The 19,457-nt window shown below is 35.1% G+C and overlaps 1 protein-coding gene across 2 annotated transcripts in view; it reads left to right on the top strand.

Annotated features, from left to right (window-relative positions):
* LOC116852679 (neurotrimin-like) overlaps positions 1 to 19,457 on the top strand; it is a 209,288-nt gene that overhangs the window by 118,527 nt on the left and 71,304 nt on the right. For both annotated transcript variants that reach the window (XM_032833292.1, XM_032833362.1), the window contains exon 3: positions 18,525 to 18,661. In XM_032833292.1, the coding sequence (XP_032689183.1) occupies positions 18,525 to 18,661 (137 nt within the window). The remainder of the gene's footprint in view (positions 1 to 18,524; positions 18,662 to 19,457) is intronic.

The raw sequence follows: 19,457 nt of genomic DNA, 5'->3' as shown, positions 1-19,457 counted from the left end.
CCCCCCTCTCTCTCTCTCTCTCTCTCTTCCCCTCCTTCTGTCTATTTTTCGATATATCGTACTTTTTTTTAGAAAGATCCATCTCCTTTACTATCCAAACGGCGATAGTAAAGCTCGTATTTCAGCGGTCGCACTGATTGTTCGTCGAACAGACAATCCTTTCACATAAATCGGCCACGGAGTTCACCTTCTCCAACGCTTTGACAATTAATCGTTGTGATATTATCAGAAAAATGCGTACAAACAGAGAAAATGCAGATTCTAGTCAAGTTGATACAAGTAAAGTCTATATGAGAAGAATATTGTAATGTTTTTACATATTAATTATATATTCTTAACAATTTTAATGTGTTTCTAATAATATCCATTATCAATAAGGTCTATCTTGCTAAGAAACGCAATAAATTTCGCTAAATATATAGTAAATTGTTTAATAATATATAAATAATATTAATAATAATATTAATAGTACTATTATATTATATTAATAATACTATTAATAATATTAATAGTATATAATAATATATAGTAAATTTTTTAATAGTATACAATAATTTTTTAATAGTATTTTTTAATAGTATATTTCAGTTCCTATACACAGAAAGAACGGTTTCTTTAAATTAAGTATTTCGATCTGCCTGACTTGAATTTTTTGGTTTCAAACAACATAATATTGTAGCAAGTATTATTTTTGTCACTAAATTGAACCATATTGTTTGGTAGAAAAAATATTATTATTTAAAGAAAAATCAAAATTTGATTTTTAATAAAATAATATATTATTTGTTATATAGATTTTAAGTTTTGTTTCGTTAAATTAAATTGTGTTATTTGTTTTTTTCTAACGTTTTGTTTTTTTACTCTAATCTATTGTTTAAACTAATCAATATAATACTTGGTAAAAGATTCAAGAGCAATCGTAGCGTCACTGATGTGCTAATATTGACATTCTGTCAATATCAATTAAATATCGAACATTCTCGCATTATTTTCAACAATTATTAATAAACATGGCATGAAATACTTTTATGGCTATTATAAGGATGAATTACAAGAATAATATTACAAACAATTGGCAGAGCTAGTTGGCATCATTAATTCCTATAGGATCGTTCAAAATAAACAATTCAAACCGTGATCAGTAGAAAAAATAAATGATTGCATCACGGGATGATAGAGGGATTTCAATTGAAAATCCTAAAGGAAGGAGTGCATACGAAAAAGTAACGAGAAAATAACCCGTCAGTAATACAAAAAAAGAAATGTCTGTGATTATTTAAACAAAATTACTGAACTTTTCTAATGAAATGAAGAAATTAAATGAAATAATGTTTCTCCTTGAACCAAATAATAAATTATTTAGGCCAAGCAATGAAATTATTTGAAAAGCCAAACAATTATTTACTAAATAAAAAATTGATTTCTTTGCCATTTTATTATTGATTCTAATAAATAAATTTCTTTGAATTTAATGAAACTTATTAAATCTAAAGAATTGGTTCTCTCCGCGTAAAATATAAGTAGGATGTACGAAATGAAAGAATAGTCAATCACTGCAGAATGTCGATCTACTTCTCGGTTAAAAATTGCCCTGACAATTTTCGTTATCAAACTCCCTCCACGCATTAGAATCCGATATAGGCGCGGCGTGATTCCGCGGGTCTTCTGCTGAGTACTAACAGCGATGACAAGCTGCTTTACGCTGCATCTAATAAAACCGTTACGTCATGGAGCAGCAGGGAGAGAAGCAGCGAAACGCAAAAAGCATCGTTTCCGTGGAGGAGGCGGAAGCGGACGCAGGTAAAACGAACTGCCGGCGTTGCTTAACAGCAGCGCAGCCAGTGCGGTAATGACGAGTAAACTTAGTTTGCAGTCAGTCCTACGAGACCGAATATATCCCACTATTGTCGCGTTACCGTCGCTCCTGCGAAAGGAATAACGCGCGATGCCGTGTCGTAGTTTATCCGGTGCACGAAAAAGCGAACCGCCGCGCTGGTTAAAATTAAAAAATATAAAATGTACAAGTTTAGAACTGTATATAACAAATTGATTATCGTTGTTATAAGTTTTTCAGGAAAGTAATTACACACGCGTGATTTTCTAGCGTAAGGCATGTGAGTGAATTTTTGATATTACGAAATTGATGTATTTTTTTTAAATTAGCGACTGCGAATATAACGCTTATAATGTAATGACATGTATAACCTTATTTGTATTATTTTGTTTCTTGTATTAATCTCCTATATTTATCGATGTAATCATGTTAATGTCATACGGACATCACATGATTGGACACAAAGCAGTAGCTGCAATATAAAGTGTTGAAAAAGAGAATACAGTAGAATTGGGACGGAGACGCGAAGATGCAGAATTGTAGAATAGAGGAGAATTGAGTCGCGAAGCAAGCGAGAAGAAGCGAAGATTGTTATTGCATCGTCAGGTGTAGAAAAAGAGAGCGAGTGGAAGCGTCGAGTGGTATCAATTCTAATAACGCGAGTCGAGTCTCGGCAAACACCACTCGCATTTAATAAATCAATTTATGTGAAAGCAACGATTTCTTTTTTTAGTAAACATTATCTTACCATTCTAAAAGAATATCCCACATTGATATTTTCATGATGTCATCGTGATGTCACGTTCGTTTGAGGGGAATAGGAAAAATCCATTCTGATTATTTCAACAAAGCGGTGAAGTTGCAGTCGATTCGATTAGCAAATTAGACCTTCCAGCGATGCGCTTTTTGCCCTTCGCATACTGGTGTAGGAGTTAATTACTGCGGAGCACGTAGCGGTTTCTTTCCTAGGAATAGTTTTAGGCGATAACAGGACTTGTGATAATTAGAAACGAGACGAACGTTTTACTATCGCGCGAGGAAAGCTTTAATCTAAGTATTGGATATCTACAACAGTGAATATTTTATTTCTCTAAATGAGTCACGTATTCATATCATACTGATGATTAAATTGAATAATGGATTCTTAACCATCTCCGTCAGCTTTTCTGTCTCGAGAATTCTATAATTATCAGTACTCTGAGAAAAAATGGTTCATAAGTAGCGTGCACATATCGGCGAACTCGTGTCAAGCGTCAGACACGTTTCAAATAGTCGGAAACCTTTTGATCTTTTCAAGATAACGATTTTATCAATGTACATGGTCCGGAAAGTAATGAGACTGATTTTCTTGGGCCAATCAGAAGGGTCGGGGGACAGAGTCCCTGGGCATGACGCTTGGTGGGGAATATCAGGTAAACGGTCCGATCCAGCTCGATTGCCTTTGAATCTTTACAGAGTACAGATCGCTTGCGAAGTGGACAGCTGTTTGAGCGTCGCGTCACGGGTCAAAATGCAGCGCAGTGTCGATCAGCAATACGTGATAAGGTTTTGCGTTAAACTCGAAAAATCTGCGACTGAGACGCTTGCTATGATAGAGAAAGCATACGGGAAGGATGCTTTGTCGAAAGCACAAGTGTTTAGGTGGCATAAAGCGTTCAGAGAAGGAAGATAGGACATCTAGGATGAGCAACGCGCAGGGCGCCCATCAACTTCTCACACTTCGGACTATGTGACTAAAGTGAAAGCGGTTTTGGACATAAGAGACATTTTAATGTCTCCGAAGTGTGAGACGGTATCTGCATTAACCAATTTAAATTTCGATTTTTTTATTTCTTCATTAATTTAATAACTATAAATAATTATATTTTTCATGTGTAATATTTATAGAAATATTTACAAAATATTACTAAAAATATTAATTTTTTATTTAATAAATATTGCATAAAATATTTAGATATTTAGCTTATATTTTAATAATATTTTGAATAAAGATTTTCATACTTTTTCCTTTCTCTCTTTATATATATATATATAAAAATATAAAATATTTTATTATATTTAAAAAGAATAATCCGAAATAAATATTTATAAATATTTATCATTAATATTATGCGTTGTCTGGGTTAATATTTTAAATCTTGACAGTATTTATTAAGTATTTAATTACTTAGCAAAGAATTATATTATTATATTATTAAGAATTATATTATTATATTATTAAGAATTATATTATTATTTAAATATTGATAATGCTCTGTGTAAATATTTTATCATTAAACGAAGTATTACATCCCAGATAACACAAATATATTCTACAAATATTATATAAATGTTCTTGGAAAATATTAGAATATTCTCACAAAATATTAAAAAGATGAAAATAATGTCGTATGAATATATATAGAATGTTAAAGTGGCACTAATTTTAATATTTTATATAGATTAAGAGAACCTGCAGTATTACATTCAGATAACATGCAAAGATGATTCTTGATACTATTTGAAAAATGTTCATCAAACGTTCCAAAGATAAGTTATCCAAATTAGTCCAATAGTCGTTTGCAAAATGATATTCCCATTTATTTTGTATGCAGGTGTAAGGTTATGCAGATTTTTCGAGTTTAACGCAAAACTTTATCACGTATTGCTGATCGACACTGCGCTGCATTTTGACCCGTGACGCGACGCTCAAACAGCTGTCCACTTCGCAAGCGATCTGTACTCTGTAAAGATTCAGAGGCAATCGAGCTGGGTCAGACCTTTACCTGACATTTCCCACCAAGCGTCATGCCCGGCGACTCTGTCCCCCGACCCTTCTGATTGGCCCAAGAAAATCAGTCTCATTACTTTCCGGAAAGATCATGTATGTGTTCCCAGGCTTACGCGCGCTCGCACTTATCGGTATTTAGATAAGGAGAAACATTAGATTCGGACGTCCATAAATTAAATAGTATCGATCTCGGCCGCACTCTCGTTCGGACTGCACACACGCTGCACGAGCGGCGCAGACACGCGATCCATTCGCGAGCCGTGCAGCAACGTCCGGGAATTTAATATCCCGCTAATTGCGAACATATTGTAAGAGAAGCAGGGAATGGGATAAAACGATATCGAATCCATAACTTTTTAATCGTGGCGCAATTTAAAATAGCATCACGATGTTTTGATTGCATCGATATCGTGCGTCGATCTCTTCGATGTTATCTATCCGATGCAGGGATATTTCTGGTAACGTTCTATTGCTTAGCAATAATAATAGTTTCATGTAATTCTCTGTTTCATGTAATAAGACGTTAATGCAAATCAGTATATTTTAAGGAAAAAAAGAAAGAAAGAAGATGAAAAAAATAAAAAATTATCATATACATTCCTAGTGGAGAAATTCAATGCAGTCCTTAAACAATTATTAGACAGTTGTGTAACTTTTGTCTAATAACCGAAGAATTCCAATCAAGCGAGGAAGCGATTCTGATGGCGTCCGAATCTATGTATTTCGATCTCGATTTACAGGTCAAGAAAGTGAGAGAAAATCTGATGCTGCGTTTATCTATACACCTTATCAAAACATCTTATATCTAAAAGTCAAGATTTTGATGCATCATAAAAAAAGATAGAATTAATGGTAAATCTGATTATGAGTAGAAATCAATAGAATTTGACTTATTAAAATGTACTAGTTATGGCTTCTGCACACAGGACGCAGAAACACTTGCTGCTATAAAATACGATAACTAATTAACGTGCCGCTTTTTAAAACTTAGAAATTTATCAAACCAAACATTAAACTGCTTATCAAAATTCGAAATCCACACATTAGAGACATTTTTTATTTTAAAAAAATAAAAATCTGAAATAAAATTGTGTGAGTTTTAATTCCCTTTTTATGATCTGCGCAATTTTTTATTTTTTATGAATAGTCTCAAAATTATTTAGAAAAAGTATCTAGTTGAATCGCGCCAACCAGCTTATCTTGATGAATTAAAGTCAAAATCATCTTTATCTCATCTAAAATAAATTTATAAATTTTCATCTCATCTTCATTTAAATAATTCTGAAATCATCTAAGGCAAACGCTGTTACCATATATTTCATTTATCGTTTGCTCATTTTTATTTTTAACTTTAGTTGTCATCTCTGTCATATGACTTAATATTGTCAAGTAATTCCAATTTCCTTTTTTTTTACTGTATGTTACATTCTCGTTGTTCACGCAATTTTAAGCTCTTTTTTAACAATATAAATAAATATGTTTCAAATTTACTCACAAAAGAGATCACAATATTCGATTTAGTTTTATAATACGCATTCGTATTACAAAATTAAATTGGTATTACCAATACTATGTTTTGGAGAGAAGCAGTCGCATAGAGCAAACTGTTTCCACCACTGAGTAAAGCTTTATTAAGTTTATGTCCAGTTCCTACGCAGTATTTTTACAACTAATAGGAATGCATTAATATCAGACAGTAATTGGCCAAATGCAATCTGCATATATTTCTATCGGAGTTTTTATGCACTCATAATGGAACAAAAATGAATAAAAAATTACAAATATGCACATTAGTCATGAAAAGTACGGCAATCACTCTACCTCTTTTTTTATAATCCTACTAATATAATTATATTATAGTTTATATTTTCAATTTAAGAAATTTAGTGTTTGCTACGTACACTACATTATCAGTTTGTCATCAAATATTTACACAGGTGACCATTTACACAAAATCGAGTTTCGTATGGATGCACGTGCACATCAAAACCCACACCTAGAATTGTTCTAGATAAGCGGACAATGGATGAAAAAAATTCATCCAATTCGCCTTAATCGTCGAATATTTGGCAAGCGCAAACAATGCGATAGCCTGTGGAAAATTTTTCGCGAACAGACTCCGGTGCGGAAGGTTTGTCGAACAGAGCGTAGATTGTATTTGTGTAGTAGTTGTACATATCGGTATGCATCTATATTTGAGCATCGGTTAAAGTTTACAATTACAGGCGGATACGTACTCTGACGAGAACTCATTCTGACGAGTTCGTGAAATTCTATTCGATGGTCGGTTAAATCGTCCGAACTTTCTAGCGAAATATTTCAGTTTGAAAACGTGTATAGGCATGAGTATTTTATCTGCTGTATAACAATTCGTTATTGAGAATTTATCGCATGAAATTCTGATATTACATCCGCTTCCCGTTTATATATCTGTGCACACGCGCATATACACATACATACACATATATGATATTGATATTTTATATTTTATATACACACACATACATGATATTGATATTTTATACTTTATATACATACACACACATACATAGTATTGATATTTTATATTTTATAATATTAACCGCCGCTGCAATATCTTTTGACGATTCTGGAACATGCGATGATTATTCCAGAACACGCATTTAACTTTTTCACAATAAATCGATAGATTTCGCATTTACACCGTTGCCTTTTTAAGGGAAAAAGCTCGTCCTAGTTTCCCTCAAATTTGTGCTTGCATGCAATACAATTTAGCCGAATTCGAAATAACGTAGCTACCGCAAAGGAAGTCACGAGGCGATTTTAAGGCGATGCCGCATTAAAAATTTGCTCTGTCCAAATAGACTTCTAAGGTGAACTGACGTTCCTTCCGTGCACCCTCGACGACGAGACCTTTGTGCGATGGTTGGTCAAAGCCCTTTTGGTATCGATCGTGTCCATTCTATCGTGAGTAGTTGGCAATTTTAGCCGCTGAAGTTGATCAATGGAGCGATAGTCACGACGACAGCTGCAGCGCACAGATGTATTAATACATCGACGCATACACATGCAGCTGCGCATGCAGAATGCTTCACGATACAACCGATAATCGGATGATCTCATTCGGAAAACGTGAGACTAATCACGACATAAGCCAAACGTCCCAATTAGTAACAAAGTAACTCGATTGTAAAAATAAATTAATCGAACAATATGTGTGTATGTGTGTACGTATTAACCCATTAATGCCTGATCCTAAACTACAATTTGTGAGCTCTTCGTAACTATGAAAAACAGGACATGACATCAAAACATGTTCAAATATAGAGAAAAAATAATGTTTCTAATTTTTTTAATCAATAATTGTTTAAGTAAATTAATTTGATTTTTTTTACTAACAGCGGGAATCGATTCTATGGGAAAAATTACTTAAAAATAATTATTACTTTCGCTAAATTATATATCAATTTGTTGTAAAATTAAAAAGAACAAGTTCGTTGAAAAATAAAAAGCAACGAGGAGTGCATTAGTGTTCAGAATATCCAAGAACAAAAAGAGTATTCAACAGAATGTTCGCATTATCATCCAAATATAGTGAGTTGGCTGTCGATACAAAACACAGTATTGTGTAATACATTGTGTACAACATTGTAGCAAAATTCCGTCCTATTTTGTGTCTCCTTCGCGTATCGCCCAGGAAAACTGCAGATTTTCACGATCCGTGAAATTCGCGTTCGGAAGTCCAAGTTACGGCGCTCGTTCCATAAGAACGTATCCGCTCGCATTGTGCCATTAGGACGACATAACGAGTGCGGCGAAGGAGAGAGGGAGAAACAACGGGAAAAATATTTTCGCGCGCAACACAAAGGCCGAAGTACATAAAGAACCGAGCGGAACTCGCGATTCGCCGCGTTTGCGGCTGGCGCGCGCAAACAGCGCGACATACTTGCAGGCGGGACGTAAAAGAACGATTTATTCGCAATCACAATCCCCTAACTGTTTTCTCTGCGCGGCCGTTACATGTACCGGGCCGCAAATAACTTGGCGCACGATTATTCGCGGGCGTCACGTCCATCGCGTCGCCGCGCGGCGGTCTAAAGCACCGACGATCGTAATTAAAGCTAAGCTGAGCGCGAGAGGATGATTAATCCCCCGATACGAAATCGCGGGCGGATCTTGACGCGCGATGTAACCCGAGCTCTTCCATCGCCCTCGCCACTTGTACACCCGCTTTCCGCCCGCCGGCTCTAGTATTCGAAATGCAACCCCCGACGTGGCTTGCAATTGGGTCGCCGACAATTACGCTAGTTATTCACTCGGCTATGCGCCGAGATGGGAGGTGGGGAACCGTTGCGGCAGGCTTGGAATTTAAGATTCGCCGTGCATGTGCGAGCCGCAAGGAGAGTCGCCTTTGCCCTCCGCCCCGCGATGTCACTCCTTTCTCGTCTGGCCACCATGTCTTGGTTGATGAGATTCTTAGATCGTGCTTTTCTCCTTGCAGCTTCTTCAAATGCCGAAGGAATCTGAATCTCAAACGCCATTTCTGGAATGTTCAACATTATGAATTTAGAAAGTTGTAAAATAGATGCGAATAAGTGGAAGATGTCTCGAATTCGACAGACGTTATCGCGCTAAATAAATGTAAAAGAAGAGTATAGTGTTAACTGATTATTGATCAATTATTTACATTGGTAATAATTTAATTGCCAATTTAATTTAAAAGGATGTCATACTTGAAAATTTTACGGGCAAAATATTGATTATTTTCACATCGTATTGATCGTACAAACGCTTTTACACATTGCAAATATCTGCCGAAATGAATTGGCGCAATGCTTAATGCATGACGAAAGCGATACAAATTTTGAAATTCAAGCTGTCAGTTAGTGTGAATATTTGCTTGATACAAAAGTTCTATACATATCGAACATGTGTGTTTGTTCTACTCGTTTCAAAGAATATTATTATACTTTTACAACTGTAAATTTAGAAGTTTGAAAATATACATGAAATTTACGGGAGAATTTCTATATATTAAGCTATATATTATGATTAAAGTTTTCTACTAAATATAGTAAAACAGCATACATTTATATAAAATCTACATGTGCAAGAAATACGAAAAGGGCAGCGTAGTTGTATCAGTGCTTGTCTGACGTGGCGTATCGACGATCGCTTCTACGTTATCGACGCTTTTAGAATTTGTCATCCACTTTGGCATCCTCCTGATTGAGTGATAAAAAAAAATCGCTTTTCACGTTTGTACAAGGTCTTGCTAGTGATGTTGATCACATGTTGAGCACATACATACACACACACAGAGTCAAGCTATACAAACCTGTTGACAGGCAGCCAGGAGTAACACCTGTGACATCAGAATCCGTGTAATAATCTGTCGCGCTATATCACGGCGCAATCCCGTCAACTTGATACATGTGCAAACCATAAAACACATCTGTACTCCCCGAGACTCCAAGCCGGGATCCGAAGACGTTACTGTGATCACGTGATAATAATCTCCAGTGACGCGCGTGACGAACAGCCCGATTGTAAATAGCGCAACTCGCGAGAAGATGAATCTTGGCAAATCTGAGAATCCCTCGGTCTACGTTACATTATTGCATCGAATCTTTCGTACAATATTCTGCGCTCCGGTCTATAACGCGGCCCGGCACATGCGTGATCGACAAGAGAAGTTTCGATTACGTTCATGTACGAGAGGGCTGGTAATCTCGTGGGAGAGGCAGGAACACCTCGAGTTGTCAAATTATCATTTCTGCATATGCATAAGCAGCAGTGACGTAATGCAGCGTGTAAACCTGAAAGCGCTTCATACTCTTTCTATACGCGTAGTGTAACTCAACACGGCAATCTCCGGCAACGCTGGCTATTCTGCGTCTATCATTTTGACGAAATAACAAAAACATTGTTCTCTATACATACTTGTTTATTACTTATTGTTTACGGAAGAAGACTAAAAATATAACATCCATTTATATTTTTTAATAAAAATATTGTAGAAAATCAAAACACAGATAGGTGGAAACAGATTTCTGTTATGCGACACACATTATCGATATACCATCGTGGTAGTAATTAAATTAAAAGGAATCAGTTTATTCTCTACTCAAAAATTTTTTTTTTTAATTTTAAAAGAAATAAATTCTCCCTTTGTTCATTGTGGAAGAGCTATTGAAAAAAAAATTTAAGTTATGAAATATTCATTCTTTTTATTAATAAGTCATAAAATATTAATTAGTTTTATGAATTAATTTCAAATAAATAGAACTGCTCAAAAAAGAAACTCGAAACCTAGAATGAGCAATTTTATACATATGTTTTTCAAACTGTGATTAACATTCCGTCTCTTGTTTATATTTTTAAAGTTTATGTTCTAGTTCGGTAAAACTCGAATATTTCACCCTCGAACATTACATTATAATCGTACTCTACTAATTTAAAACTTATTCCTCTTGCGTAAGATCATTAACGAAAATTATAAAAATAATGTTTATAAACGTATCGATCAGCTGATCGCAGATGTCCCATGTCAGTGCCTGAATTTAGTCAATTGCGTTGCTTCTGTCTATATCTAACCCGTAATAGACAAACTATTTATTTGTATAACCCATACGCTTCGGATAAAATTTTTCAAAAGGAAAAATTATTTTATAAGGGAAAGTTTCAAAATGTTTCATCGATTCTGAATTTAAACTAATGTAGCATTGTTCTTAGGAGACCTCTAAACAATATAAATTTCTAGTTACAGCTTCTATCTTTACGTTTAAAAAAAGTGACATTATATAGAATTTTATAATTTTCAATAACTTCATAAAACAAAAGAATCATAATAATTTTTTTTTTGCTAACTTTAATTAAAAATATTGGCTGAAATTTATATCTACATAAATACCATAATGTAAAACAAAGATTGTAATCTTACTTTCAACCTCTATTTTAACTTGTCTTACTGTAAAAAATATGGAATGGAAGTGCTCCATCGATTTATTCTTGAATCGAATTTAAAGCTGAGTAAATTCTATATTTTTCTACAGCGGGACTAATTAGTATGATTTTTTATTTATTAAATTAAAAATTATAAAATTCTGCATGCTGCCATTTTTCTAACGCAAAGATAGGGAGCGCAAATGGAAATTTGTGTCATTTAGACCTCCTAGAATAATTCTATACTGATCTAAACTCAGAATTGATAAAGTACTTCGAGACCTTTCCTTATCAGAATTTATTCAAGAGTATGACATTTCAAAGACAGGAAGTTGCTTTTGAATTACCGTTATAATTTCGGTCTATCGCTCTAGAAACTGAAGAATTGAAATTCTCCACGTTCTATTGAATACCATGCCAAAAATTATTGCGTTTATGCGACAACATATAGAGTGTAATTACGTTTTAATCGGTGGCTGTAAATATCCTCATTAATTGCTTAATCTGGCCCCGAATTGGTGTCGCATCTTTCGTGAATTCGTTTCTAATGTTCCGCAAGTATCCCAATTCACTTCTTCAGGAAATCTTCTTTAATAGAGAAACAACTGAAGACTATACACTATATATATAATGTACATATATAAATCATTTTTGTTTGACAGATTTTTATCTATAATGTTTTGCTTTTGAAATACTTGAGTTGTAAAAAACAACTTCCTGTCTTTGAAATGTCATATCTTTGAATAAATTCTGGTAAGGAAAGGTCTCGAAGTGCTTTATCAATTACACATTCTTTATTAATTATACGTATCGAAGTTTAAGATGTTATATAAAATATTCTATACTCACAGAAATTTCTCTCTTTATTCAGAATATTCTAAAATTATATACACTACCGTCTCCTTTCGAATTCAATCATGTAAACGATATAACGCGATTGATGATCCCATCGTTCGACTCCATTTCACTCAAACTCACATCAAGCTCTCCCGATGCTGTTTTATGACCGATAAAGCATTTTCGAAATATTTTATCACACTGCAACATACATAGCGCACGTGGCCATAAGCATTGTCCAATACATTCGGAATGAGCCAACAACTTGCGCGGGAATCGACCGTTCTCCACGACGCGATAATATTTTTAACACATTTGGTCATAAAAATTCCATCTAACGCTCCGAGACTCGACGCGAATTTCTCGATCCTGCGGAGCTATTTGCGCGCCGAACGTCACCGAGCGACCACGTCGACAGCGTATAATATTCTCGGCCCGACGCATTTCGGTTTACGACGTGGCTCTGGTGAAGTCGTTACACATACGTTACACGACAGTAACTACCACGGCACCAGCAGACGGGGGTAACTGCATGACCTACGGGACAACACACGCGGAAGGACACGCTGTGAACGGCATTGTTGTCCTTGCGATCCACAAAGCAAATCGAGACGCGCGCGCGTACACGCAAACATGCACCGAGTTTCCGTGCATGATCGCGGAAAAGCGCAAAATGGCGATACCGCGTGCGCAGGAAGACGGAGGTGAATCAATTCCCGGTGGAAAAGTTCCCGAGCGAACTAAACTTTGGCAATACGAAAGCGCGAGGACAAACTTTGCGGCATCCAGCTACCTATCTAGCTACATCTACATACCTATCTACTCACCTTGGATCTCCTCCAATTCATTCTCATGCTCGTTCGACCGTTCGCACTTTGATGCTCGTGTATTAAAGTCAACGCGAGTAAACAGGAGGAAGTAACGGTCGACGTGGCTTCCGTCAAGCGACCAAGGTAAATATCGACGGAGGAGCAATAGATTATCTCTGCCAGACCGCAAAGTCGGAGGTGTTGATGAGGAATTAATCAATATTTCGCCCGAATGCAAGTTCCTTCAGATATAACACAGTTATATCCGACAGTAAAAGCAATTACCAAGTCATTCCGTGTTATAACGATCGACAGCCACATTTTTTATGAGATATAGTGAAGAATATACACATTGCCTGTATCACAAATATATATCGACGGAGAAGCAATAAATTATTCCTGCGAAACGGCAAGGAAAAGGTGTTGATAGGGAATTAACCAATTCTTCGTCCTAATGGAAATTCCTCCAAATATAACGTAGTTCCCTTATAGAAAAATATCACTGGCTGTGATAAATTGGCCAGTAATAAATAGTAATTTTATTACTTGTACGAGTAATAAAATTATTGAACGACAGTAATTATCACTGGCCAAATTATTACTTATCAGTATTACATTTCTATAAGGGAATTATGTTCGATGGCAAAAGCAATTACCAAGTCATCCCGTGTCATAACCATCGACAACCACATTTTTTATGAAATATAATAAAGAGATATATAATAAAGAATATACAAGTCACATATAATCTGTATCACAAATATATATCGACGAACCCTTATAGAAATGTAATACTGGTAAGTAATAATTTGGCCAGTGATAATTATTTATCAGTATTACATTTCTATAAGGGAAGAAGCAACAGATTATCTCTGCGAGACGACTAGGAAGAGGTGTTGATGAGGAATTCAACGGTTCGTCCGAATACAAGTTCCTCCAAATATAACACAGTTATATCCGACAGCAAAAAGCAATTACCAATTTATAACGATTAATTTTAACGATTAATACACGTTATTTATAACGATTAATACGCGCAAAAGAAATTTTAGTTGATGCAATCAAATAGGAACTAACTGAAAATTAGATGATCAGAAGCGATATCTCTGTTATGAAAACTAATATTTCTGTTGTCGCAACCAAAAATATTCGTCTGAACATTCAACGATATTAGAACTCGGTTGAGGTAACTGAAAACAATTGACTATACAGAAACCTCATAAAAGAATGTTTCCATTCCTACAGCCGCGTTTTCGTCTGATACTTGAGCAACCGAAAATTTGGTTGCACCAACAGAATTGTTTCTTCCGTGTAGTCGTACTTTTATGAAATGTAATAAAATACGCGATTCACATCGTTTGCTTCACAGACGTTTTAATTCCGTCGTAACACAATATTTGCCATTAGTGATTAATGTTAAAGAATATTTCTTCGATATCTTCGAAGAATATTTCTTCGAGTTGTCCCAACAGATCCCTTCATCATTAAGACTCCAATAACCGCGAGAGCTCGATAGTTACTTTATACTTGTAATGTCGCGCTGTTATTTTCGTAATAACGACAAGAGATCGCGCTGTTATAAATATTCGACCAATATCGTGGCGCGATATCGTGCCAATATAGAGATAACGGTTCGCCCGTATGCTTCAATATGCCATTTCGCGATTACAACGTCGAGATTGTCGCGAACAGCGACTGGCATAATTTCCCTTCGTCTCTTTATTCATTACTTGTTATGGACGCGGACGCGAATACGAAGTGCACCGCCAGCGGCAGTATACGCGTTACGTGAGAAACGTGAGCCACTGCCTATTCGGTCGAATCTAATCAGAACTAATCATACACACGTACGGTAACCAGATCTCCAATATCCTCAGTCTATATTGAACGTAGGTGTGGACGCCAGAGGGAAAGCCGGAACCCTCACCGCTTTAGTTCAAACACATGCACCTGCTGACTGCTTAGGTGACTTCTTGCAATAATGCGACGTAAACGCACGCGTGACAATGGCCGCAGCAATGTTTGCCGTCGACAAAGCGGAATGAGACTGTGTGCTTAGGCAGGCAAGATGTTAATTCACCAACCGCGATCGACTTTTGACGTTAAACATCTCGATAAAATATTTGGTCGTGCATTAAAATCAATTAAGATTTTAATGCTTAAGACGAATAATGTTGTACTAAAAATTAAATATTACTTTAGAATAGGAGAAACTCGGGTCTAGCTGACCCAAGAGTCTAATTGACCTAAAGGGTTATGTTGACTATAGTTGTTGGGCAGAGTTGTAAGGAGTAAGCTTTTGTCAGGAGTAAGTTAATATTTTTTTCTTAATTAAAATAAGTTTAAAATTCATTGTTTACAAAATTAAGTTAGTTAAGAGATATAAACGACATCTAACTTAATTAAAAGTTAGGTCAACATTGAATTGAATTATTAAAGTTAATAGTTTCTTATGCAAAGTAACATATAGGTTTTGATAAAGATGCAATTTTAATATTTTTTAATGTGCAAAATTATACGTATTTTATACTTCTTATCTCTTCTGATATTCTTATCCCAGAGCTAGCCAACTTGACCTGATATCAGGAAATGATGGCCACATTACAGCATATTTATATCATGTTTAATACAGAACGAAATATATTGTTTACAGAATCGTAGTTTATAAAAACGTACAGAAAAGTTATCTCTGTCATGTTTGCTCAGTCAATTGCAACAATTATTTGCAATGAAAAGTTGCAACTTCAAAATTCTAAAAAGTATAGCATTTTATCGGCAGTCTTCTTTACAACTCGTTGCAATTTTATAATATCAACTGTGTGACACACAACGTCCACGGTTAAAAATATTGGAGAAACTTTGAAATACATTTAAAAATAAGTTGCATATCGCGTTATATTGCTACAAAAATTTTCGTGCATTTTTTTTACAGTCGTGGAGAAGTGTGCAATAAACGCACGATATTATTTCTCGTGTCATCGACAATGACACTTAAGTGAAACACAAAATTGTAATTATATATGTTAATATTATATTTCAGATTTATACGATAGTCAAGATTATACGTAACATCAAATAATATTTCGGCGAATAACAAACAATACGGAAAAGTATCGAATATTACAACCGCGTTTGAAAATAAGCCGTTATTGTTTGTAGAAAGTTCAATGCGATAATTACATTAATAATCCTTTTACGCAATAATCCTTTTACGCAATAACCAATTCGCAAATATTATGAAATTCAATGCAAACGCTCCCGGCGTAAGAAACACGTTTGCCGTTTGCATACTGTAGGCATTATTGTAATCTAAAATTGATTCACAGTTAATTAAATTGTAGGAACGCAATAATATGAAAACATCGATTTTCTATATGCTGCAGGTTTTGCGAATATCTTTAATTATTCTCCATCATATAATTACATCCGCTAAATTACACTACAGTTTCACCAAAAGAATAACTATCCGCAAATTCCCACAAATAATTGGACTCGCATATATATTTCCCACTTCAAATCTAATTCCGACTGCAAGCATCGCACACAAATTCCTACCAAATTCTTGTTAACGAATGCCCAATCGACCATCCGGCAATCTTTAGTCGGCTCGTTAAAACTAGAAGCGATTTAATAGAGAGAAAAAGAGAGAGAAAAGGAGAGAGAGAGAGAGAGAGAGAGAGAGAGAGAGAGAGAGAAAGCTATTGTAAAAGAGAGCCATAGAGTAGTTAACGAATATAGAACAAGGAAATGAAGAGATCATCGAGGGTTCAACGAGCAATATTTGATTAAAAATTGGGTCGATCTGTCAGTTTAATTTAAATAACGTCGATTCCCTGAGACGAAGAAATATTAAAGGGATATTTTCATTTGGGGCATCGTTTTATAGGTGACCAACTAAAATTAATCTGGCGTTTCTTGAATTATTACAAAGTATTAGAGAGATGAAATCTAGGAGCGTAAAATAGTCAGGTTTCATGTAGTTTATATTTTCCGTAGCGTCCTAGAAAATAATTATATAAAATTTTTCCAGATCGATTAAACTGTATAATAGCGCATAGATAGATAGATATTTTATTTTATATATCTAGATAAGAATGAATTAAATAAGAATATTTACGAATTATTTTAAGAAACTATAAGACATATAATTCTGTAATTTCGCAAAAATATTTATCTATGTTTTAATTATGTACAATAATTTTCATAGATCATTATCTTCATTAATAATAAAGTTATATAATTTAGTGTAGCGCTGCAGCAAAGTTTTGTTTGCACGGTTGCCACAATTTCAGATGTTGTAGACTTCTGAAGTCAAAACGGCAAATTATTAAACTATAAATTTGTGGTTATTGTCTCTGATTGAGAAGAAACATTAATTTTTTTTACAAAACAATACGACAATGAAAAGAAACATTAAATTTTTTACAGGACAACACGACGAAGAGAAAAATCGTTTTTAACCACTTTTTCTTAACTTTGGTAGTTCTTAAACAATCGAAATATTAAAGATATCAACTTCATCGCGATAACACGGCATCTACTTTATATATTTATAAAAATAAAAGTCGATCGGATATCTTTGTCTTGAGATATCATGGCAACCAATTCACGAAACTTCGTTTCAAGGAAAACGCGGTTAAAGTTTTTAATACACTTTTTTACCTTTAATCTGCTATTCCTGCATCATATACAAAATCTTCCTTTTCCACATGGAGCACATACAAAGCCAATATTTCTACTTTACAAGATCTTGTAGTCTCTTTTATTTCTTCTAGCGATTGACCTGTCAATGCGCATTATGTTTCGAAACCCTACAAATATTTTCGCTTGTTGACCAACGCTTGATGCCCATTAAAGCACAATTTCAAAATTGAGTAAAATTTTTCATTAAAAATGAAGCCGACTAAGAAATTTGTAATTTCAATTGTACCTTTACCAATGCACCCAATTAATGAATCCCCAAAATACAAATATAACTTACAAATATAAGTCGAATAACTTCCGAAACTTTATCGTTTTAGTGACACGACTTACTCGATTATCAAATCTACTCTCATTTGAATTCGTCATATATGTATTATTTCGCTCGATCCAAAATGTAGAAATACTTTTTTAAGATATCATGTATCCAAAATATACAATTAAAAAATTAATTTTTGACGTCTCCAAATGAAAATATTCTTTTAACGACATTCAGTTTCGCGAGCGACGTCTGTATATTAATATGAGGTTTCCAATCATTTTCAAGATATCGTATATCGTATATCGGGACTACAAAAGTACATTATCGCTAAGATATATCGTTCCGTAAAAAATTAAAACACATTTTAACGATTCTAAATTTTCGCAGACTGCGCGATCGACCGAGGCGGACCAACGAAGCAGAGCGACGTTGGCGCTTACCTCAGGCCTAAATCCGTCAAGGATGTTTTAGCGCAGACTGGCGGCAACGCATTGCTGCCCTGCCGATTCAATGGTCCTGGAATAGTAAGTACACATATACGTTGAAGCGCAAATATGTACGTTTAATACGGACACACGCGTCTTCGAAGAGCGCGCGTATGCAGCGGCCATATAATGCAGTACGTGTGCATGCATCATACGGGACCGATATACACGGGCGAAATTTGGACCGTGTATCGCAGTATCGTTTGCACACAAAACTACGCGTTACACGTGCACCGTTGTCATGATGCGCCTGACCACGTTGTACCACGTGAAACATGGCAAGTGCCTGTAAGTAGATGCGATCGTTAGTAGTATGCCTACGGCACAAAATTAAAGCCGCAAGCGACTTAGACGGTTATCCAACTATTAAAGAATTATGGGAAACGATTTGTAAATTTGGAAAACAATTATTAATTACTCAATTTTATTTATTAACTATTCATTGCTTGTTTATACATAAATATATACCAGGTATGTAAATGTGAAACCGGAATTTTTGTATAGAAAATACAGGTTTATTGTATGAAAATGATAAAAAATATTTTATTCGAAGTATTGCCTATCGCTAGCTATACATTTTTCCCACCTGTCTGACAATTTGTGGATGCCACGCCAAAAAAACTGTTGCTCTTTTGAGGCAAACCAGTCATCGAGCCATTTTTGTACATTTTCGTAAGAAGTGAAGCGCTGCTTAACAAGTGCGTGTCCCATCGATGCAAATAAATAGTAATCGGACGGAGCCAAGTCTGGTGAGTAAGCCGCATGCGAAAGTATTTCCCAACTAAACGCCTCAATCGTTTCCTTGACCAGTTTTGCTGTGTGTGATGGTGCATTA

This window comes from Odontomachus brunneus, unplaced genomic scaffold (genome assembly GCF_010583005.1).
Source record: "Odontomachus brunneus isolate Ranch 3 - 2012 unplaced genomic scaffold, Obru_v1 Obru_scaffold_001, whole genome shotgun sequence".
Lineage (NCBI taxonomy): Eukaryota > Metazoa > Arthropoda > Insecta > Hymenoptera > Formicidae > Odontomachus > Odontomachus brunneus.
Note: the sequence above shows the minus strand (reverse complement) of the source record. Positions and strands in the feature narration are given on the sequence as shown.